Source organism: Xyrauchen texanus, chromosome 34 (assembly GCF_025860055.1).
Source record: "Xyrauchen texanus isolate HMW12.3.18 chromosome 34, RBS_HiC_50CHRs, whole genome shotgun sequence".
NCBI lineage: Eukaryota > Metazoa > Chordata > Actinopteri > Cypriniformes > Catostomidae > Xyrauchen > Xyrauchen texanus.
The window spans coordinates 26,365,815-26,384,345 of NC_068309.1; the positions used below are offsets into that span (position 1 = coordinate 26,365,815).

Genomic DNA, 18,531 nt, shown 5'->3' on the forward strand with positions numbered 1-18,531 from the left:
TCCTTCCTTGTCTTTGCCGTGTGGATCTACAATATATTTTTCAAAAGTGTCAATAAACCTGCTCTTCAGCACAGTTCAAGTTTGTATTTGACTTATTTGCACTGAAGACTCTATGCAGGATTTGGATTTTCAGGACACTGTTTTTTAGAAGAAACATTTCTGATGTGATGATTGGTCCTCTGGTTAGTCCAGTATTACTTTTTTGATGAACATCTTCTTTCCTTATATATTCAATAAGAGTATATTTCATGAATGTGTCTCCATCAAAGTTTAAGTGCATTTCTTTTTATCGTATCAGTAAAATGTATCCACCTCAAGCAGGCACATACATTTTTTATGAGCATTTTGGAGATTTAATTCACATCTCTGTGTTCCATCTTGCAGTTTTTTGCAATATCCCAAAATGTGCATAAAATACGTGAATGGAAACCCAGCTTTTGACATCATCAGGTTTTTATTTGTTGACAAATGTGCAGTAAGTGATTTTTTCATGGAAATATATGCAAATAAATGTACTACTCCCTGAAAGATATTAATGAAATAAGTGTCCTGAGATATCTTACCGGTCTCTGTGACAGCTCTATACTCTGTAAATAGCCAACAAAAATGTGTCCGCTGTCCATGGCAATGAAGGTTTCTGCCGGTCAATGATTTTGCACGTTCTCCTAGTATTGTAGTTACAGCTAATTTTTGAGGCATACAGACATTTTTAAGCCATGTTGCTCATATGAGTTGTCAGTTGAGGGCACCATTTTGCTGCTGCTGATTTTGACAAGTGTCTCTGTTTGTGTGGGTCTCAAAGCTAATTTGGTATCTCTGGAGTGCCTTGTTTTGGAAAAAAGGAGGCATGGCTATTCCAATGCCTCAGTTTAGGGAAATTCTAGAATGGCTAAAATCGCTTACAGCACCTTTAATGAACCTATGTGGTCTTCAGATTTAAAGTACTCCAGATTAAATACAAGATAAAGCTCTGCTAACTTTTTCTTACCTATCAATGATCTATTTCAACATATAAAATCCATGTATACAACATGTTGACATGAGAGGAGTTTGAAAATCACTTACAAACGGGGGCCGAGAAAGTTATAGGCTTATCCAATATTTCAATTCCTGTCATGACTATGCAAAACCCTGTAACTTTCACATGATATGTGCAAGGACACCAGAAAGAGGAATTATGATGCTATTGTATAACCAGAATTCAGTCAATAACAGTAGTCCCACCATTAAAAGTGTCATTAAGACAACTTTACAGCTCAAATCATTCATATTTTTGTATGGAACATTTTATATAAGCACTTAACCAGAAATATGAGCTTCACACTTCTGCTTCCAAACCCTCCAGACTGACTTGCTCTATAGACTTCTACTGGAAGTGCATTCCTGTACACAAGAATTTTGTTTGTTTTTACAAACTATGGAATTATTTAAAATTATTGTCTGTGGTGATCAGTAACACGGCACAGGTGCTATCAACATAACTTAACTTGTTTCCTGGAACATTCCTTTAATTAATCTACATGTATCTTGGTACTCTATTGCATTGTTTCTGTATTTTATTGGTTCTCAAACACTGTCCGTCTTTAAAGATATCCATGTGTATGTCAAAAAAGAAAGGCCACACTTTACACTATGCTATCTTAATTTGTGTATGCATATCAGCATACAAACAATGCTCCATTGTAATGATGCTTCTGCTTTATAGTGCACTATATTTCTGAGCATAATGAAACTGTGTGGTCTGCAGGATGCATGAACGGAATTAATTCTTTGTTTTTGCATAATGATAAAAACATGTGTGGCACAGACTTCCTGTGTACTTAAGACAGGAAGATGGTGGTGGGGTGATGAAGGTGTAAAAATATACTTGATGTTTTGATTGCCTCAATCTCTACAGTATGGGACACCAACACATTTTACTGGCTTTTCAAATGACAAAGCATATGAATAGTGTGTTTAATTCCTTAAATAAACAAAGCATCTTTCTTTACAGGAAGCAACACTATCAGTCACCACAGTGATAAGGAGTTCAATCAGAAAGCAAAAGAACTTGACTTTGGACTGTCTGAATGTTTTTGATAGAAAGAGACAAACCAAGAAAGCAAGAAAGATGGTAAGAGGGTACACTACTCATACTAATTTAACGTTATGAGAAAATATTGCACTCTCCACTTTTAATCTACAATATAAAAGTAGTAGTATAGTATAATATTAGTACAGTAGTAACAATTACCCATATCAACATATTATCTAAATAAAACATCTGAATCGAGGTACAAAAATAAAAAAAAATAGGAATTATTAATAAATGTCAAGGGTTAAAGTCTAACATACAGGGATGCAATCTACTCCACTTTAAACTAAAATCACCTTTTCTAGAGCTAATTTGCCCAAATTGTTTGGTAAAATTGTCTTTATTAAAATCAAAAGGATTGAAAGGATTACTTTAAGCTTGAACACTTAAAAAAAAAAAGAAACTTTAAATACAACAAATACATAAAGTGTAAATATACATGTGGAACACCTGCTATGACTTTCTCTCCTTTTTCAACTTTCATGAGTTTGCATCTCTGAAAATAAGACCAATTTAGAGGCTTTCCACAAAATAGAAGTGAAAATGATAGTGTAATTTTTTTTTATCTGTAAACATTCCAGCTCACTTGTCTAGTGGTTGTGACGTCATTGGTGCACAACATTGTTGACACACTTGCTGATTAAATTCTGAACTACGCAATTACAAATGCATACATTCATGAAAAAAACTAGCAGTGTAAAAACACAGATTATAAGAAGGAATGGCGATCTTTTTCAAACTTACAATGGGTTGATATTCTCCTGAGAGATGAAGCCACTCTGCAGTAGTAACTGTATTCCCTCATGTGCACACGTGCAGTTAAAGGAAGGACTTTCAGTGGTCGCCACACTGCCTAAAGTCATCCTTATGTCGGAAAGAGGCATTATAACTCTCATTAGAGCTTTTCCATCTGGCTAACACTTGCGTGTCAGATGAATCAAAGATTAAAACACTGTATACTACATAAGTTGTAACGAGCAAATGAACAAACAAAAAGATACATGATCCACCGAACTACAGAGTGATTTAAACCAAATTCGGTAACTCATTGTTTAAAATAATGTAACGAATGTAAATATGTCGGTACATGCAGGTGTTATTAGAAGTAAACTTCTTTGCACAGAAACACTTCAGATCAGATCTATGGTGTATCTATCAACTCCAGGAGTAAATGGAGGCAAGCACTGGGATTGTAGGTAGAGTCAGAACACAATTACATGGACATTGTTTTTTACAAACTGGTAATTACAAGGGTATTATGCTATATATGTGGTTTATGGACATTTTTAGTGTCCTCGTAATTTAAATCGCTTAAACATACTCAACAATGTTTTTTTGAAAATGTAAAAAAAAAATGTCTCTTTTCAAATATAAGTGCTATCTATATACTCACGGAGCACTTATTAGGAACATGATGGTTCTTATAAAGTGCCCAGCGTGGCATACTGCTGTTCTGTATTCTGAGATCCTATTCTGCTCACTACAATTGTAAAAAGCAGTTATATGAGTATTTGACCATATTTATTTATTTGACCATAGCCTTTCTGTCTGCTCGAACCAGTCTGGCCATTCTACGTTGACCTCTCTCATCAACAAGGCATTTCTGTCAACAGAAATGCCACTCACTGGAAGTTTTTTTGTTTTTGACACCATTCTGAGTAAACTCTAGGGACTGTTGTGTGTGAAAATCCCAGGACATCAGCAGTTACAAAAATACTCAATCCAGCCCATCTGGCTCCAACTATCATGCCATGGATGAAATCACGGAGATCACATTATTCCCCATTCTGATGGTTGATATAAACATTAACTGAAGCTCCAGGCCTATATGATGTTATGCACTGTACTGCTGCCACATGATTGGCTGATTAGATATTCGCATGAATAACTAGGTGTACAGGTGTTCCTGATAAAGTGCTCAGTGAGTTTATACACCATGAAATAAACAACTTTCTTGTGGTCAAATTGTACAGTACATAATTTTTGTGATTGTTGCTACTATGTCATAAATTCACTGGACTATGCCCATGTTCCCAAAGTGTCAACGATAATATCCACACACTCCAAAAGCCATATTATAATGAAACACTGTACAAAGGGAGGAAGCTTCAATAAATGCAAAAAAAGGGAGGAAATTGTAATCAACACTTATTGTCAAATAAACAAATGTATTAGTTATGTGCTTGAGTGCTCAATAAAAACCTCCTGCTTTTCAGGTAGGAAAGACATCCTTTTGGCTAGCAGATATCGCAGTCAAATAAGGAGAGCCCTTTGTTAATGGACAGGATGGGGCTTTTCCCATGGATCACACTCGCTCTTTATCCTACGGTACCCAGCTTCCCCTGTTGTAATTGAGCAACTGAAATCGTAAACCAGAGTGAAACACAAGGCCCTTATAAACATTTAGGTTCCCTGTCACTTGACCATGTGCTATGGCAATGTCAATATATGTAAAACAGTACAAGTTGCAAAATTCACCAAAACACAAAGAGTGGTCTTATCAGGTGAAACAAATGGAATATGATAACTGGCTTTATTAGGTCATGTCTGCAACAGACAAAGGTACATGAATGATGTGCGCTTTGGAATGGCTAACATGGGGGAATGGAAAAAGAGGACCAATCCAATCTCCCAATGCATTCCTGGAATCCACACAGCCGAGTAAATCCCTAATTTCTGTCTTTTAAAAAAAAAAAATAATAATAATAATATTGTAAAAGGAATCATTCATTTTCACTATAATCACCTCATTTATACACAAAAGATTCACATCCCTAACATTTCCCTAAAAATGAGCATCGATCAATGCTCATATGTTTCGAAATATGGTACAAATATCTATATTTTTTATATAGTTTTGTGAAAGAGATTGCTCAGAAATTGTGGTAATATTATAAATACATAAAAAACAAAAAGCTGTTGATGTTTGTTATCCTACAGATTCAAGATCAAGTGGCACATGCTAAGTGGACAAATTTCAATTGAAAATGATCTACTATAGCCTAGAGTTAAAGATTGATCTACTTAGGACTATTAGTGGAAATAAATATAAATCAGCAATCACATATTTAATCTTGCCAGATCCATTTAGTAAATCCTCAAGAAAAAAATCCTTTTGTGGACTCATTAAAACATTAATCACAAAGTCAAGTCTATTAACAGAGCAATGAAAATCTAATAGTCTTTTCAAATCAATTAGAATATGCTGGTTCAAACCTCTGCAAAAATTTTGCAAACAAATCAGTCAGGAATGCATAACTTCAGCAATACCACAAACGCAATCATATTTAATCTGTCCCCCTCTGATCTACCCTCCCTCTACTTAATCTCTGTTCTGCTTGCTTTAAATGCAACTCTACACACCCTTCTGGTTCACTGTTCACTGTCCTTTTCTGCATATCGCAGCGCCGTTTTGTGGTCCATTCTGCATAATGTGGCAGCTCATTTTAGCTTATCGCAGCCGACCCACAGGCCTGCTTGGTGCTTCGGCCCATCGGTGAAATGCCTGGTATGCCAGATTACCAATCCAGCTTGTCCACTGTGTCTTCATTGGCTCTGATGCCGGGAGTACATGAAGACTCTTATGTTCACTTTTATAGCCAACAACAGAACACTTATGACGCTTACGAAGCTGAGACATTATTCTTCTCACTGTATCTGTACAAACATTTATGTACAATCACCATGTAAAAGTAATAGGTCCCCTTTTAAGCATAAAGAGTAACTCCACTGGTTTGGGTTTTTCAGACAAATAAATGGAAATCTATTTTTTATATAAACCTGCATTATTAACATAATTACTATGATGTAAATCTGCTGGGGGTGAAGATAAACAAGCAAACAACCAGATTTATGTGTATATTAGGGGTGTAAAAAACTATTGTATCATATTATATTGTACGATACAATGTTCACTATACAATACCATATGTATCGTACGATACATAAACACATTATAGTTTTATTTAAACCAAGCATCGCAATATTGAGAGCAACGAAAGAGTCTCCTCCCACGAGAGGCTTTGCTGTGCGCTCACAGGAAAACAAATCAACACACTTACAGTACATAGGCGAGAAGATTGATGGCAAACGGCAAGTAGATTGTACTGTAGTGGTACAGTTTGTCGAATTAGCCAAAGAACGTGTCATGTCCTGGTGCTACAGTAAATAATTTTTTTTATTTTTAAAAGTTTTATTTACGGCAATATCAACACGCAAATGATGGATTTGTTCATAATTTACTCCTGTGTTACGTATCAGATCTTTTTTTTTTCTTGGTTATTATTGATTGGGATTGGAGTGCACAATAAACTGCATCTGGGATTTCATTAAATTTGTACTCTTGTACTCTCCTTTCCTCCTCGACTGTCTGTCAGACTCATCAACTTGCATCACACACACACATGCAGCAGAGAAAATGTCAGAGAGAAGCAAGGCGAAAGGTTCTGACATAAGTGTGTGTGTGTGTGTGTGTGTGTGTGTGTGTGTGTGTGTGTGTGTGTAAAGCAGTGTTTCCCAACTGGTCTATTAGGACTGGGTCGCTGACAGCAGGGAAAGAACAATGCCATGGTTCTCCCATTGAAAATATTTTGGCTGCCCCCAAAGTGATCGACTATTTAGGACTGCCAAGGCAGATTTTATGATAATCTCGCAAACAGCTAAAGACTTCTCATCTGCACTTTCGCAAGTGTACCGAGCTCACGCTAATGATCTGTTCTTCTCTCTGGCGCGTGCAACAACTGTGCTTCCCTCGATATTGCGGAGCGCAGACATCAAAACTGATGCGACTAATTTCAATTCTAGTGAGACTTTTCTTGTTTAAAGTGTTACAGAGATTGTCAATTCGAACTTCTCAACAGTAGCAGCCCTGACATGCCAAACAGCACTGAGGAGGAAAAGAGCAACACTATGCTATGCCAAAACATTTAAAAAAAATTACACACCATCACCTTTACAAATTTGTTTCAGGATTTTACATGAGTAAAAGTAACTGTTATATTTTGACAAAATGTTAGTTTCATATGAAATAATCTAAAAGGTAGAATCTATTAGACCTCATTTTACATCAACAGTGGCAGTTATAGTTAACTTTTCAAGATGTTTCAGCTAATATTTATTTTTCATAAATACATTAATTTATTACTATTATTTAAGACTAGCACACTGACATACCATAATAATGAGGAGCCTTTCCTTCTGTGTAATATGTGTATAAATATGTAATATTAGGCAACAAACGGGATAATAATGGGCTCATATATGCTCTTACAGAGAGAAAACTTCCTGTAGACTTTTACATCAACAACAAAAATAATATCACTTGATGCATGTCCTTGTACTGGAAAACCATGAACAAAACTAAGCAACATAAAAGGAAATGCAACCCAGGATACATTAAATACAGGTTATGTTTAATCGATGGCAGGTAAGCCACATGATTTCCCATGTAAAATCTGTCCTGAAGCAAAACCAGTTGAGAAACACTGAGTTAAAGCCCCAGACAGGAGCAGTCTGGCTGTGCTGTCGCACAACTACAGTATATGTCAACTGTTAATAATCAGGACATTACTTAAAAGCTCACACAGCTGATGTTATTTTTCATTTAGTAATTCATTTAACATGCTATGCTAACATGCTTTAGTTATATAACATGTTATAGTTAAATGCTACTTTTTATCATGTTTATAATTCAGTTTATTATTATTATTCTGTTAGCTTTCTTATTTTTTTCTATTTATTTTCTAAAGAGGGACATTTTATTTTACACATACTTCAATAAAATAAATGGTTTCAAGTTTCAATTATAATAAAGTGTTTGCTCAAATATAAATAAATATAAATTCTGTTTTCACTGATAATACTAATTTTGTAATACCGTATACCGTGATATTTTCTGATACGGTTATCATACCGTGAAAACCCTAATATAAATATATATTATATAATTTATCTTGTATATTTGTATAAATTCTGTAAGGGGAGTGAAAACTTTGAGACAAATTTGTGCACTCAACTATACAATATATATCCTGTATATTAAACACCCAATTAATGAGCTATGAGCTGTTTTTCTATGGCTTTCTATTTTGTTATTGAACAACGATCTAAATCGAGCAATTCTGTAATGTGGCAATTAAAACAGCCATTTGGCTCCTACATGTTTCAGTTTAGGAACTAATGGCTGTTAGTCATTTTAGTCAGGTGCCCTGCTAGTATATACATGTATGTATAATCATCATTGTTATGCAAGCCATGCCCTCTTGAGATTTTTAAATGCAAAAGGAAGTGTTAGTTTGATACAACTTCAAAATGGTGCAATGGCATTAGTTGAAAACTAATGATTATGAAAGATGTGGGAAATACTACAGGGAGCAGGAAGTTCTAAAACAACAATCATTTATGGAAACCAGAGTAAAGATGAAACTGGTTAAACTTGCTTGTTCAGTGTGCATCTATGAGCCAACACAAGAGGACAGACTGCATGCATTGTGTTGTCACAAAATGATGGACAAACTGGTGCCTTTCAGAGCTGGCATTTTTATGATGTCACTGCTTTAATGGAAATAGTGCCCATAGCAATCACAGCTGCGTCTCAATGATCTGACTACATCATGAATGTCTGCGTGATCAAAGAGGTTTCATATTCAAAGGATTATTCAAATACACTGATATATGAGAACTTCCCATTATATTTAATACTCTGCAAAACAATGGAAGTTTATTCTGACTAATCCTAATTTTAAGGATATCTGTTTAAAACAGCTCCGAGTCATATTTCAACCCCAAATAAAAAGAATAAACAATAAGAAACACATTTGCATTAAGAAAATAAAGCACACCATTAATATTTTTGTACTGTGACATTTTCATGACAGTTAAACATTCCTCCCAAAAACTCATTAGTGTCCAGACATTTTGCTTTTGAGAATTTTAGTAATTTCCATTATTCAATGGTGATTCTAATTAGATCCTTATTGCTGATGTACAGTATTTTTTAATGTAATAGAATTATATGTTATTAAAAAAAAAGCATAATTCAAAAGCAGCACAACAAATATCAATCATAAAAACTTTACAATTAAAATCACATGGTTTTTTTTACATTACAGAAATAAAGGAAAAATTATCCTCACTTCATTTATTTGTTGTTTTATGTCTCACAGGCAAGGTGTAAAAAAGTTTAAATAAGGAAGTGTGGATACTTTTTTCTTTTATATAGGCCTTTTTAATTCTTTTTAGATTTTCACATCTGAAGTAATCACCTAGTAGAGTGCAATGATCCTATTGTTTTACATTCCAGTAATGGTAATTTGGGGAGATAATGAACCAAACAAATTTATGGAACCTTTGGCATGGAGGAAATCCTTCTTCTAGTGATTTTATGGTTAGCTTTTGTGACACCTTGACCTTGTAAAGGGTAATAATAGCATGTAGCTCAAAATCAGAATGTCTTACCTTCTGGGCTGAGATCGGCGGTCATCTTCCCCACTGCCAGACTCCTTGTGAAAAAAGCAAACATAAAAGATGTATTCTTATATATACGTGTCATAAAATATTTTTTCTGGTTGTAACTAAACAAATAAGGCTAACCGAATAATGAAAATGCTTTCAATGAAACTGCAATGTAAATGTAACGATTAACATGAAATCAATCATAGAAATATAAACATGTGCATGTATAGATGACTCTTATTATTAATTCAATGGTAAACCTCCTAGAATGATCGAATGGAATTTATATTTGTATTTTTTGCATACACAGCAATATAGTATGGCTGAAGCAACCATCTTATCTAAACTGCACTGTCACTGTGTTTTCTAATATCAGTGGACACCATAAATGGAAAAACCACCCAGATCATTAACAGGTGCATTTATTGGTTCACACACTTTGTTTGGGTAAGATCCTGTTCTGTCCACCCACTAATGATTGTCTACTAAATCAAGCAGCTACTAGATGTTGCCAATGATCAATACAATTTTATCCATCCAAAGAGTATGGATTATTAAACCATTGGGATGATTTTCTAAGCTAGGACATGTTTGTGTTCCTATGTTACTATATTCAAGACTGTTTAATAGTGTTATTAGAAAAGATATAGTAGGGACACTATCATCTATCAGTTTTCTTTTTTCTTTTCAGATTTCCAGATCAATGATGTGTGAGATGAGATAACCCCCAGATATTATGCTTTGTTTTAAAAAGGAACAATTTACATTAAAGTATCACTAGTACAGATGGCAAAGAGACTAACGTAGTGAGGCAATAAATCATATTCATACAGATTTGTATAAGGACTGACAGGATATTCTGAAACGTGGTGCTTTGGAACCACATGACATAACTAACATAAGTTTCCACCAACCTAGTCATGTGGCAATTAAGATTTACTCTAAAAGCAAGAGGAAGGTGGTTATTGATTACTATGAAAGTGAGCCATTTGTTTTAATTTTCTTTAATGGAGAGGCTTGCCAATTTCAGAAATACAATGACCAATAAGGGTATTCTAAATCACAGAACCATTTGAGGTCAAGCAACTTATGGCAAACATAACCCTAGATAAACATGTTTTTGCATAAAGAAAAATAAAATAATATTATTTTGCATTATAGAAATGCATCACTCCATGAAATCTGTTGGAAATGTTTTGTATTGAGCAGCAAGTGAACGTCAATGCAGATCTAAAAAATATTTCACCATCCAATGTACTGTATATAATAGGGCTGCAACTAATGATTATTTTGATAATCAACTAATCTAACGAATATTATAACGATTATTTGACTATTCGTGTGATTATAACAATGCTTAATCATTAGCTCTTAACAGACAATTCAGCTTGTGCCTCGATTAAAGGCTGTATTAAAAGTGCTTACTAACATTAAAGACAAAATCATATTTAAAAATACTTCTAAATGGCACTCACTTTGGGATTTACCCAAAGTTTAATACAGTAAATAAAATTCACAGAAAAATTGTTATAAAAAGAGTTTTTGCCTTGTTTTCTATTTAAAATTATTTATACCGTGACGAGGAGGAGGGCAGGGCCAGGCCGTGAGGACACATGAAATAGTATTTTGTTGCAGTGTATAATGGGCTAAGACTACACTCTCTCACCTTTTTTTCACTTCGATCCATCTTTAACTAAAAAAAAGTGTTTAGTAAGAGCTGTGTATCAAAAATTTTCTTCACAATAAAAACACACAAACAGTATATTATGATTCAATACACTCCAATTACGTTATAATCTAGCTGCAGCAAAAGAGAGTGTGCATCAGCCGGGTTACGTGTCAATCTCTCCCCTTTAGATTGGGCCACTTCAAGCGACTGTTTACTATAAAGGATGCATTACAGATGATGAAAGATATAATGCCAGGGAGTTTCCTTTTTAGAGATCCAAGTTTTGCTTTAGTGGAATGCCAGATCCGGCACCACTGCTTTTGTATTTATTAATTTAGTATATTTGCATTATAATTTCCTCGTACTTTGCAATCTACATCATCTTTTCTTATGCTCCTCAGTCAGGTTTGAGCTGCAGTGCTGCTCCCATGCACCATCATGAGATACGTTATATGAGATCATACGTTAAATGAGATCAAATGACTATTCGACAATGAACATTTTTGTACACAATTTGTTATTGACACCATCGACAATCAAATCGACTGATCGTTTCAGCCCTAATATATACTGCATATGTATCTTATCTTTCTCGAAATAGTAAGACTTTAAGTTTTGTCATCTTGCGAGCACGACACTCGGCTCCCATAGGAATCTACTCAAAAGCACGCCAGTGGACACACAGTTAAGGCCAAAGTGTACTTCAGCTTTCTATGTTGCTGATCGCTTCATGCACAGTATGCGCTACTGCTGCACAATTAATCATATCGTAATCGCGATGTCAGCTTGTGCAATTATATGATGGCAAATTCTGCGATTTTATTAAATAAATAAGTGCACGTGTGGACGTGACAGCCCATTCTCTCTGAGAGCTATTTGCCCATTTTCTACACAGCTAATAAAAAGATGACCAGTCAGTCTCAGTTTAGGGAGTGGCACGTGTGGTCATGTCAGTTTCCGGTGTTCAGTGTGGAAATCAGGTGAAGATGGATGCCGAGCAGACAGACACTGAACTGGTGGTCAGAAAAAAAACACAGAAACACAGAGCACGGCTTGGAGATATGTCTTTATTTCATCATTAATTAAAGTTATTATAATATGGGAGCATGATATGTAAATAAACACAAACTCCAAAACTGTCATTCTCGATGCGGTCAGAGCCCTAACATACAAACACATTTTGAGAGTCTCTAACAAGAGACGCTCGTCTCTCAATCTCAAAATGTGTGTGTATGTATATATACACAACAACAACAGTTTTAGTGGTTTGACTGAGTGAACCACACTTTTATATTCAGTTTCCTTTTCAAAAGAGTTTATACAAAGTACATGTTACATCCTGCTTAAATGTCCCTGTTTATTTGGACAATCTTATTTTCGTGAAAATATGTATGTTCTTATTTATTGTTCTATTTTATTTAAGGTGTAATATTGAGAAAATAACAAGTTTGCAATAATGCAAAGATATTAATTTTGTACAAATATTTTATTTTGAAAACACTGTGCATTTATAGTTGTTGTTGTTGCTAGTTTGTATGTTTGAGTTGAAAAATACACATTTCAGCATTATCAGTAATCTATTTGTGCATTTTCCTTGATAACCAAGCAAGTTGACTCATGATACCATTTGTTTACTATATCGCAACTGCATATCGCAATATTAACCTCAATAATCGCAATATGACATTTTCCCCAAATTGTGCAGCCCTAGTATGCGTGACACAAATTTAATCATCGACACAGTCTGTGCGGACTGTCAGCATGCAGCCTAGATATCTCGACACGTGGACAGTCCTCATCTCATCCCAAAAAGATTATCACAAAACAGTAATAGCCTGCATGCAGTCTAAAGAGTATACATGGCACAATTCGATATGGAACGCAGAAAAACAAACTATACCAGGGGCCGGATTCCCGAAGCACTCTTAAGAAGAAATTTCTTCTTAACTACCATTTTCTTCTTAATTTCTAACTTAAGAAACAAGTTATGTATATATGTATCTTAAAGTTAGGATAACTTAGTCATAAATCCTAAAAGGTAAGATGATTAATGAATTTACTGGGTTTTTCATGTTTCTGTGCATCCACTATCAGGTCGTCCTACTTCATCCGGTCAGGTATCATGTGTGTGAATAAATTCGTTTAGTTCCCTGCTTCACTATATATATATATATATATATATATATATTCTTGCTTTAGTGATTTTGCATTGAAAATTTGTATTAATTTATTATAAAACTTTAATCAAATACATTTCTAAATTCAAATTGCACTCCAAACGAAACGAGAATTATATTAATTTCCTCCTTTCCATTTACTGTCAGGCAAGTATCCGTCTAAAAATACAGGTGGAAAATTACAAATGAAGACATAAAAATTATTAGAAATGTAAAAATTATAATGATGATAATAATCACTGAAATATAAATCATGGTTTGCGGTGAATGTGTTTTTGTATTATTTTATGTTTTAATCACAGATGTATAGACTGCAGAGTTGGTCACAATGAACTGCTCTGTGGAAATAAAGTGAACTGAACTCAAAGCATCACCTGAGCTGAGATGTCTGAGGTCATATGCAGCACTCATAGACAATACTGTTCTTGCAACAAAAAAAAAATTCAGAAGACAGAAACAAAGAAAGAGTGAGAACCTTTTACATGCGTGTGTTCCACGAGACTGCACGCCACAATACAAACAGCATGCCATACATGCGCACAGACGGTTTTTCGGTCATATGTTCTTAATAATATAATAAAGTGTGTTACTTGAAGAGCGTGTCTGTGTGCCATGGGCAAATTATTTGTTAAATTAATTTGATAATAATAATAGCCTAATAATAATAATAATTAGAGATGCACCGATCGACCGGCCAGGGACCGGAATTAGCCGATTTTCCGCATGCTCGGCCGGACCGGTGACTGGCCGGTCAGCCTCACGTCTTTCCGATTCCAAGCCGGTCCAGTTTGTTGCCAGCGGCGCAGGCAATAACGTCACAGCCACACGCAAACATGTCACTGGCGTGGAAGATCATCACTGTGAAGAATACATAAAATTTGAAATGTGTAATAATTGTAAGGCCAAAGTAAACCGTGGGGGAACCACCAAAATAACTTTCGGAACAACAAACCTAATTAGACTTTAAAACACCATCACCCAGCTGAAAATGCCCATTTTAAAAAAGAAGCTAAAAGGTGAAGGCAGCTAAAGCTAGCCAGAGCTCCTATCATTCCTTGGTATGAGCAGCGAAAAGACCAAAGCAATTACGAGGAAAATTATGGAATTCATGGCCCTGGATGACCAGCTGTTCTCCATAGTTGAGGACAGAGGGTTTAGAAATCTGATAAATTTCCTCGATACAGAGTAGGTGGTTATTTTCCGATGTCACGTTGCCCGAGTTGTTTAATCTCGTGTCATGTCACATGCGCAGCCTGTTATCTGTCAACATTTGGGTACACAAATCCGGGAGAGGGGAAGTGGGGTGCTGGATGGCAGAGGCAGGCTAAATACTATACAAATTGTGCCATTGTGATTTAATGTGCAGAGTAACGTAATTTTTCCCACCGTGTCCGATATTAAAATCAGTGCGAAACACATTGCAAAAGGCATGGGCATTGTCGATATGGCTTGGGGATATGAAATTAAATTCTTCCATCCAGCTGTTGTTAAATGTACATGTATATTTAGTTTTTTCACCGGAGCACCAGCTGATTCTTCTCCTCCCATCTACCAGTGATGCTTGATTTAACATCCCGCGTCTACTACCTGCGTGGATACCAACTGCGCAAATGGGTTGTAGGTTGCCAGGTTGAGGACACAAAAGATTTGTAATTTGTATGATGTTTCGATTGTGTGAGTAGGATGCGTTTCATTCAAGATCTGGCAACTGGACCACCTTGGAATAAATTGATGTGATTATTCATATAACGTGGTTTGGGCCATACAAATTACGGGAGTTTTTTGGGGAGAAATAACAAAACGGGAGACTCCCGGGAAAAACGGGAGTGTTGACAGTTATGCAAGCCGTTCCCGAAGCAGTGCTCAGTTTTACAACTGATATTTGGACATCTAACGTAAGTTGAGCGTATTGGACACTTCAGTTTTTCAGATCTTTGGAATTGTTTTGTTAGATGAGTAATAAAGAGAAAAAGGTCCATTTATAAAAATAGTGGAAAATGACATCTGTTATATAAAGCAACTTATTTGCAGTTAATTTTTATTTCTACCTCTTTCCAGTCACAGAGCACTCTATTTTGAGAGTTGTTTAAGTGAGAAAAGATCCTGTAAATTTGGGAAATTGTAATGTTTATTAATTAATTTTATTATGAAAATAAAATGTTGCATTGAAGAAAGGTAGATTTTGTTTGTATATGCAGTCAATAATAGTTCTTAGAAAGAAAATCTGAATAAATCGGTATCGGCAGGTCACACTTGCAAAAAATCGGAAATCGGAATCGGCCAAGAAAATTGCAATCAGTGCATCTCTAATAATAATAATAATAACAATTTAATACATGGGAAAATGAGCCAAATATCATCAAAGGCATCAGCTATTGGCGATCACTCTGATCATGATAAATCCCTGAGATCATCATCTATCGACACAACCCTAGTTCACAGCCAAACTAACTTAATGTTATTTTGGTCACTGTATGCAGTCAGAGCTTTTAACAAAATCCCCTCGTGAAAAATTCCTGATATTATATTAACGTATATTGTAACATTTACTTTCTGCATTAATCATCATCCACATAATCACAACTCTGAAAAACAATGTAAAATCTCCATGATAAGATGCAGCGTTTTGACTAAAGCCCAAAGGATATTTCATTCAGATAAGGACACGCAGCAAGCATTACGTGTGACATAAATTTTGTCATCAACAGAGTGCTCTAGCAATGATCGCATGAAGACAGATTTTTCTAACCATACATTCTTTAAACGCATACTATGTGCTTGCACCTGGAATTATGTGCTCTAATTAGTGGGTCCACAAGATGGAAACACTCACAGTTGAGCCGTTGCTGTCACAAAGAAGCACTAGAAATTGTAATCGTTGTAAACAGGAGACGAAGCTGGAAACAACAACAGTGGATGTTCACATCAACAACGCATGCGTGAGGTGGTCAGGAGATACCTGCATTTGTATAACTCGAGTCAGAAGGACTATAAAGACATCTTCGTGGGTCTAAACACTTGGAGATATAGTCCAGTATCTCATATCAATGATAGCGTGCATGCGCCAACTGCATGTATATACACGCACAGTCAAATGAAGTATAATTTGAAAGGCTGCACGTTTAACTGTACGCACATGTCAGAATCAAACTGAGGTATACTTTGGGTTTAAGACTACCAGACAGGGAAAAATTATGCAACAAATATCTTGTGCCTAAAATTTATTTTGTGTTGTGTGAGAAGTTATGTGCTGGTGTGTGATGACCTCATTGCATACACGCTGCTCAATGTAAAAACATAAAAAAGACAAGGTATCACATAAAAGCTTCAGGTGAAGATAAAGAAAATAGTTAGTAAAAAAAATTACTAACATACACAACAAATATAATCATCATAATAATTCAGTATTTTATTTATATTGTATTACATTAAAATCCATCTGCACTCCAAAAATTGTCAAAAAAGACCATTACATTTATGTAAAGTTGTTTTGAAAATCTGTGTGTGTGTGTGTGTGTGTGAGTGTAGAATATGCATGTATAATATTTTTTATATTAATATACATAGGTGAATGCTATCAGGTTTTTATTATTGTAGTGTAATGATTATTTGGTTATCATTGTGCAAAAAGGCAAAAATAAAACAGTTCTTAAATATCGGTTCTGCATAATAATCTATTTAATCGATTAAACAAATCTGTATCGGTTGTTAAAAATCAATATTGGTCGATCTCAAAATACAAGATCATAGACACTCAACTAACATGCCTTTTGAAGATAACACTTGTCTAGTTACTTAGCAGCAGACACTTTTTATCCAACTTGCATTAATTGGAGGTTGGAAAGTCTCATTGGAGTAACCTGAGGTTAAGTGTGTTGTTCAAGGAGAAATTGGAGAAAGTGGATATTGGCTCAAAGCTCAGGGGGTCGACCCCACCTGGAATCGAACCTGCAACCTTTGTAATACCGACCTAGATTTCACCAAATCTGCCACCATATAGCCTAAAATGGCTGTAGTTTTCACTTTTCAGCCATTCGAATAAATGACACTGAAATATCAAATTATTTTTGAATGGCAATAACTGATTGCCTCCTTACAGGCCTAATTCTATATCTTAGTTATGTTTTTGAAATCACTGTCTGAACCAAACAGCAAATTATTAACAAACAAAAAACACAAAAACTGACCTACAATTGTGACATATATGCTGTCCACTGCTATACAGTCAAGATTTAGTCATTTAAAACAATTCAATGTCACTACCCCACAGAATGAAACGGAAGTATACTATTTGTCCTGCGTTTTTGAAGGGGGTAGTTGCGTTTACAGAAAATTGCATAAGAATATGAACTAACGTGAAAAGGAATCTTTGATTAATTTGGTAAATTTTCACAAAACTCTTCCTGGCTGTGGCACGGCATTGCTAACAGCCGGTAGTTTTCGTGTAACAACATCTCAACGACAGATCTATTACAGTAATATAGTTGAGCCTGATTATATGTCTCTGATGGTGAGCCATATCTGAACAACAATACAAATTCCAAGTCTATATTTCACGCATGCGTATTTCTATAGCATCTGAGGACAAACGGACTATGGGGAAACAGCGGAAATGAACCCAAAACTACCGAGGCGATGGAAGGTGTCGGAGAAAAACAAAACGATGCGAGTCACTCACCGAAACGCTAGGGCTTGATGTTGCGCTTGGAGTAGGCGACCGCTGCACAGTTACCAACGCCATTCAGACTCCGGTAAACGGATACCTGAGAGAAACTAGCAGTGGCGAGACAGACATAATTGTGTCAGGAGATATCAGCTGCAGCTCGTCCGTTGCTACCGCTCTCAGTCGCTTCCTCTATGTGACCGATTTGCGCATGCGCCTAAACCGCCAGCTGTCAAGATTCGGTGGCCTCGAGCCACTGGTTAACTGTGTGCGTTCTGGACAACAACAAGCCTGCTCTCTGTGTTTGAATAATGTTTAAAATTAAAAAAAATACAGTGTCTGTGTATTTTTGTGTGGTTTATGCTACCACAAAAATAAATACATAAATAAAATAAAAAATCCGTGAATTCATGTCAGTTCAGTTTATATTTCCCATTCATAAGATCTGGGCCCGCATTCACAAAGATTTGTATCTTACCACTATGAGCTCTCCGAA

General features: G+C 35.5%; 1 protein-coding gene across 2 annotated transcripts in view; it reads right to left on the reverse strand.

Annotated features, from left to right (window-relative positions):
* The window catches only part of LOC127628020 (protein phosphatase Slingshot homolog 2-like), a 45,566-nt gene extending 27,354 nt beyond the window's left edge, over positions 1–18,212 (reverse strand). Inside the window, exons 1-3 of one of the 2 annotated variants that reach the window (XM_052104668.1) lie at positions 18,051–18,212; positions 9,530–9,573; positions 2,819–2,938 (exon numbers count right to left, since the gene is read on the reverse strand). In XM_052104668.1, the coding sequence (XP_051960628.1) occupies positions 2,819–2,938; positions 9,530–9,573; positions 18,051–18,113 (227 nt within the window). In that variant the 5' untranslated portion in view covers positions 18,114–18,212. The remainder of the gene's footprint in view (positions 1–2,818; positions 2,939–9,529; positions 9,574–18,050) is intronic. The other variant, XM_052104669.1, reaches the window with a different exon arrangement.
* Positions 18,213–18,531: the final 319 nt, after the last annotated feature.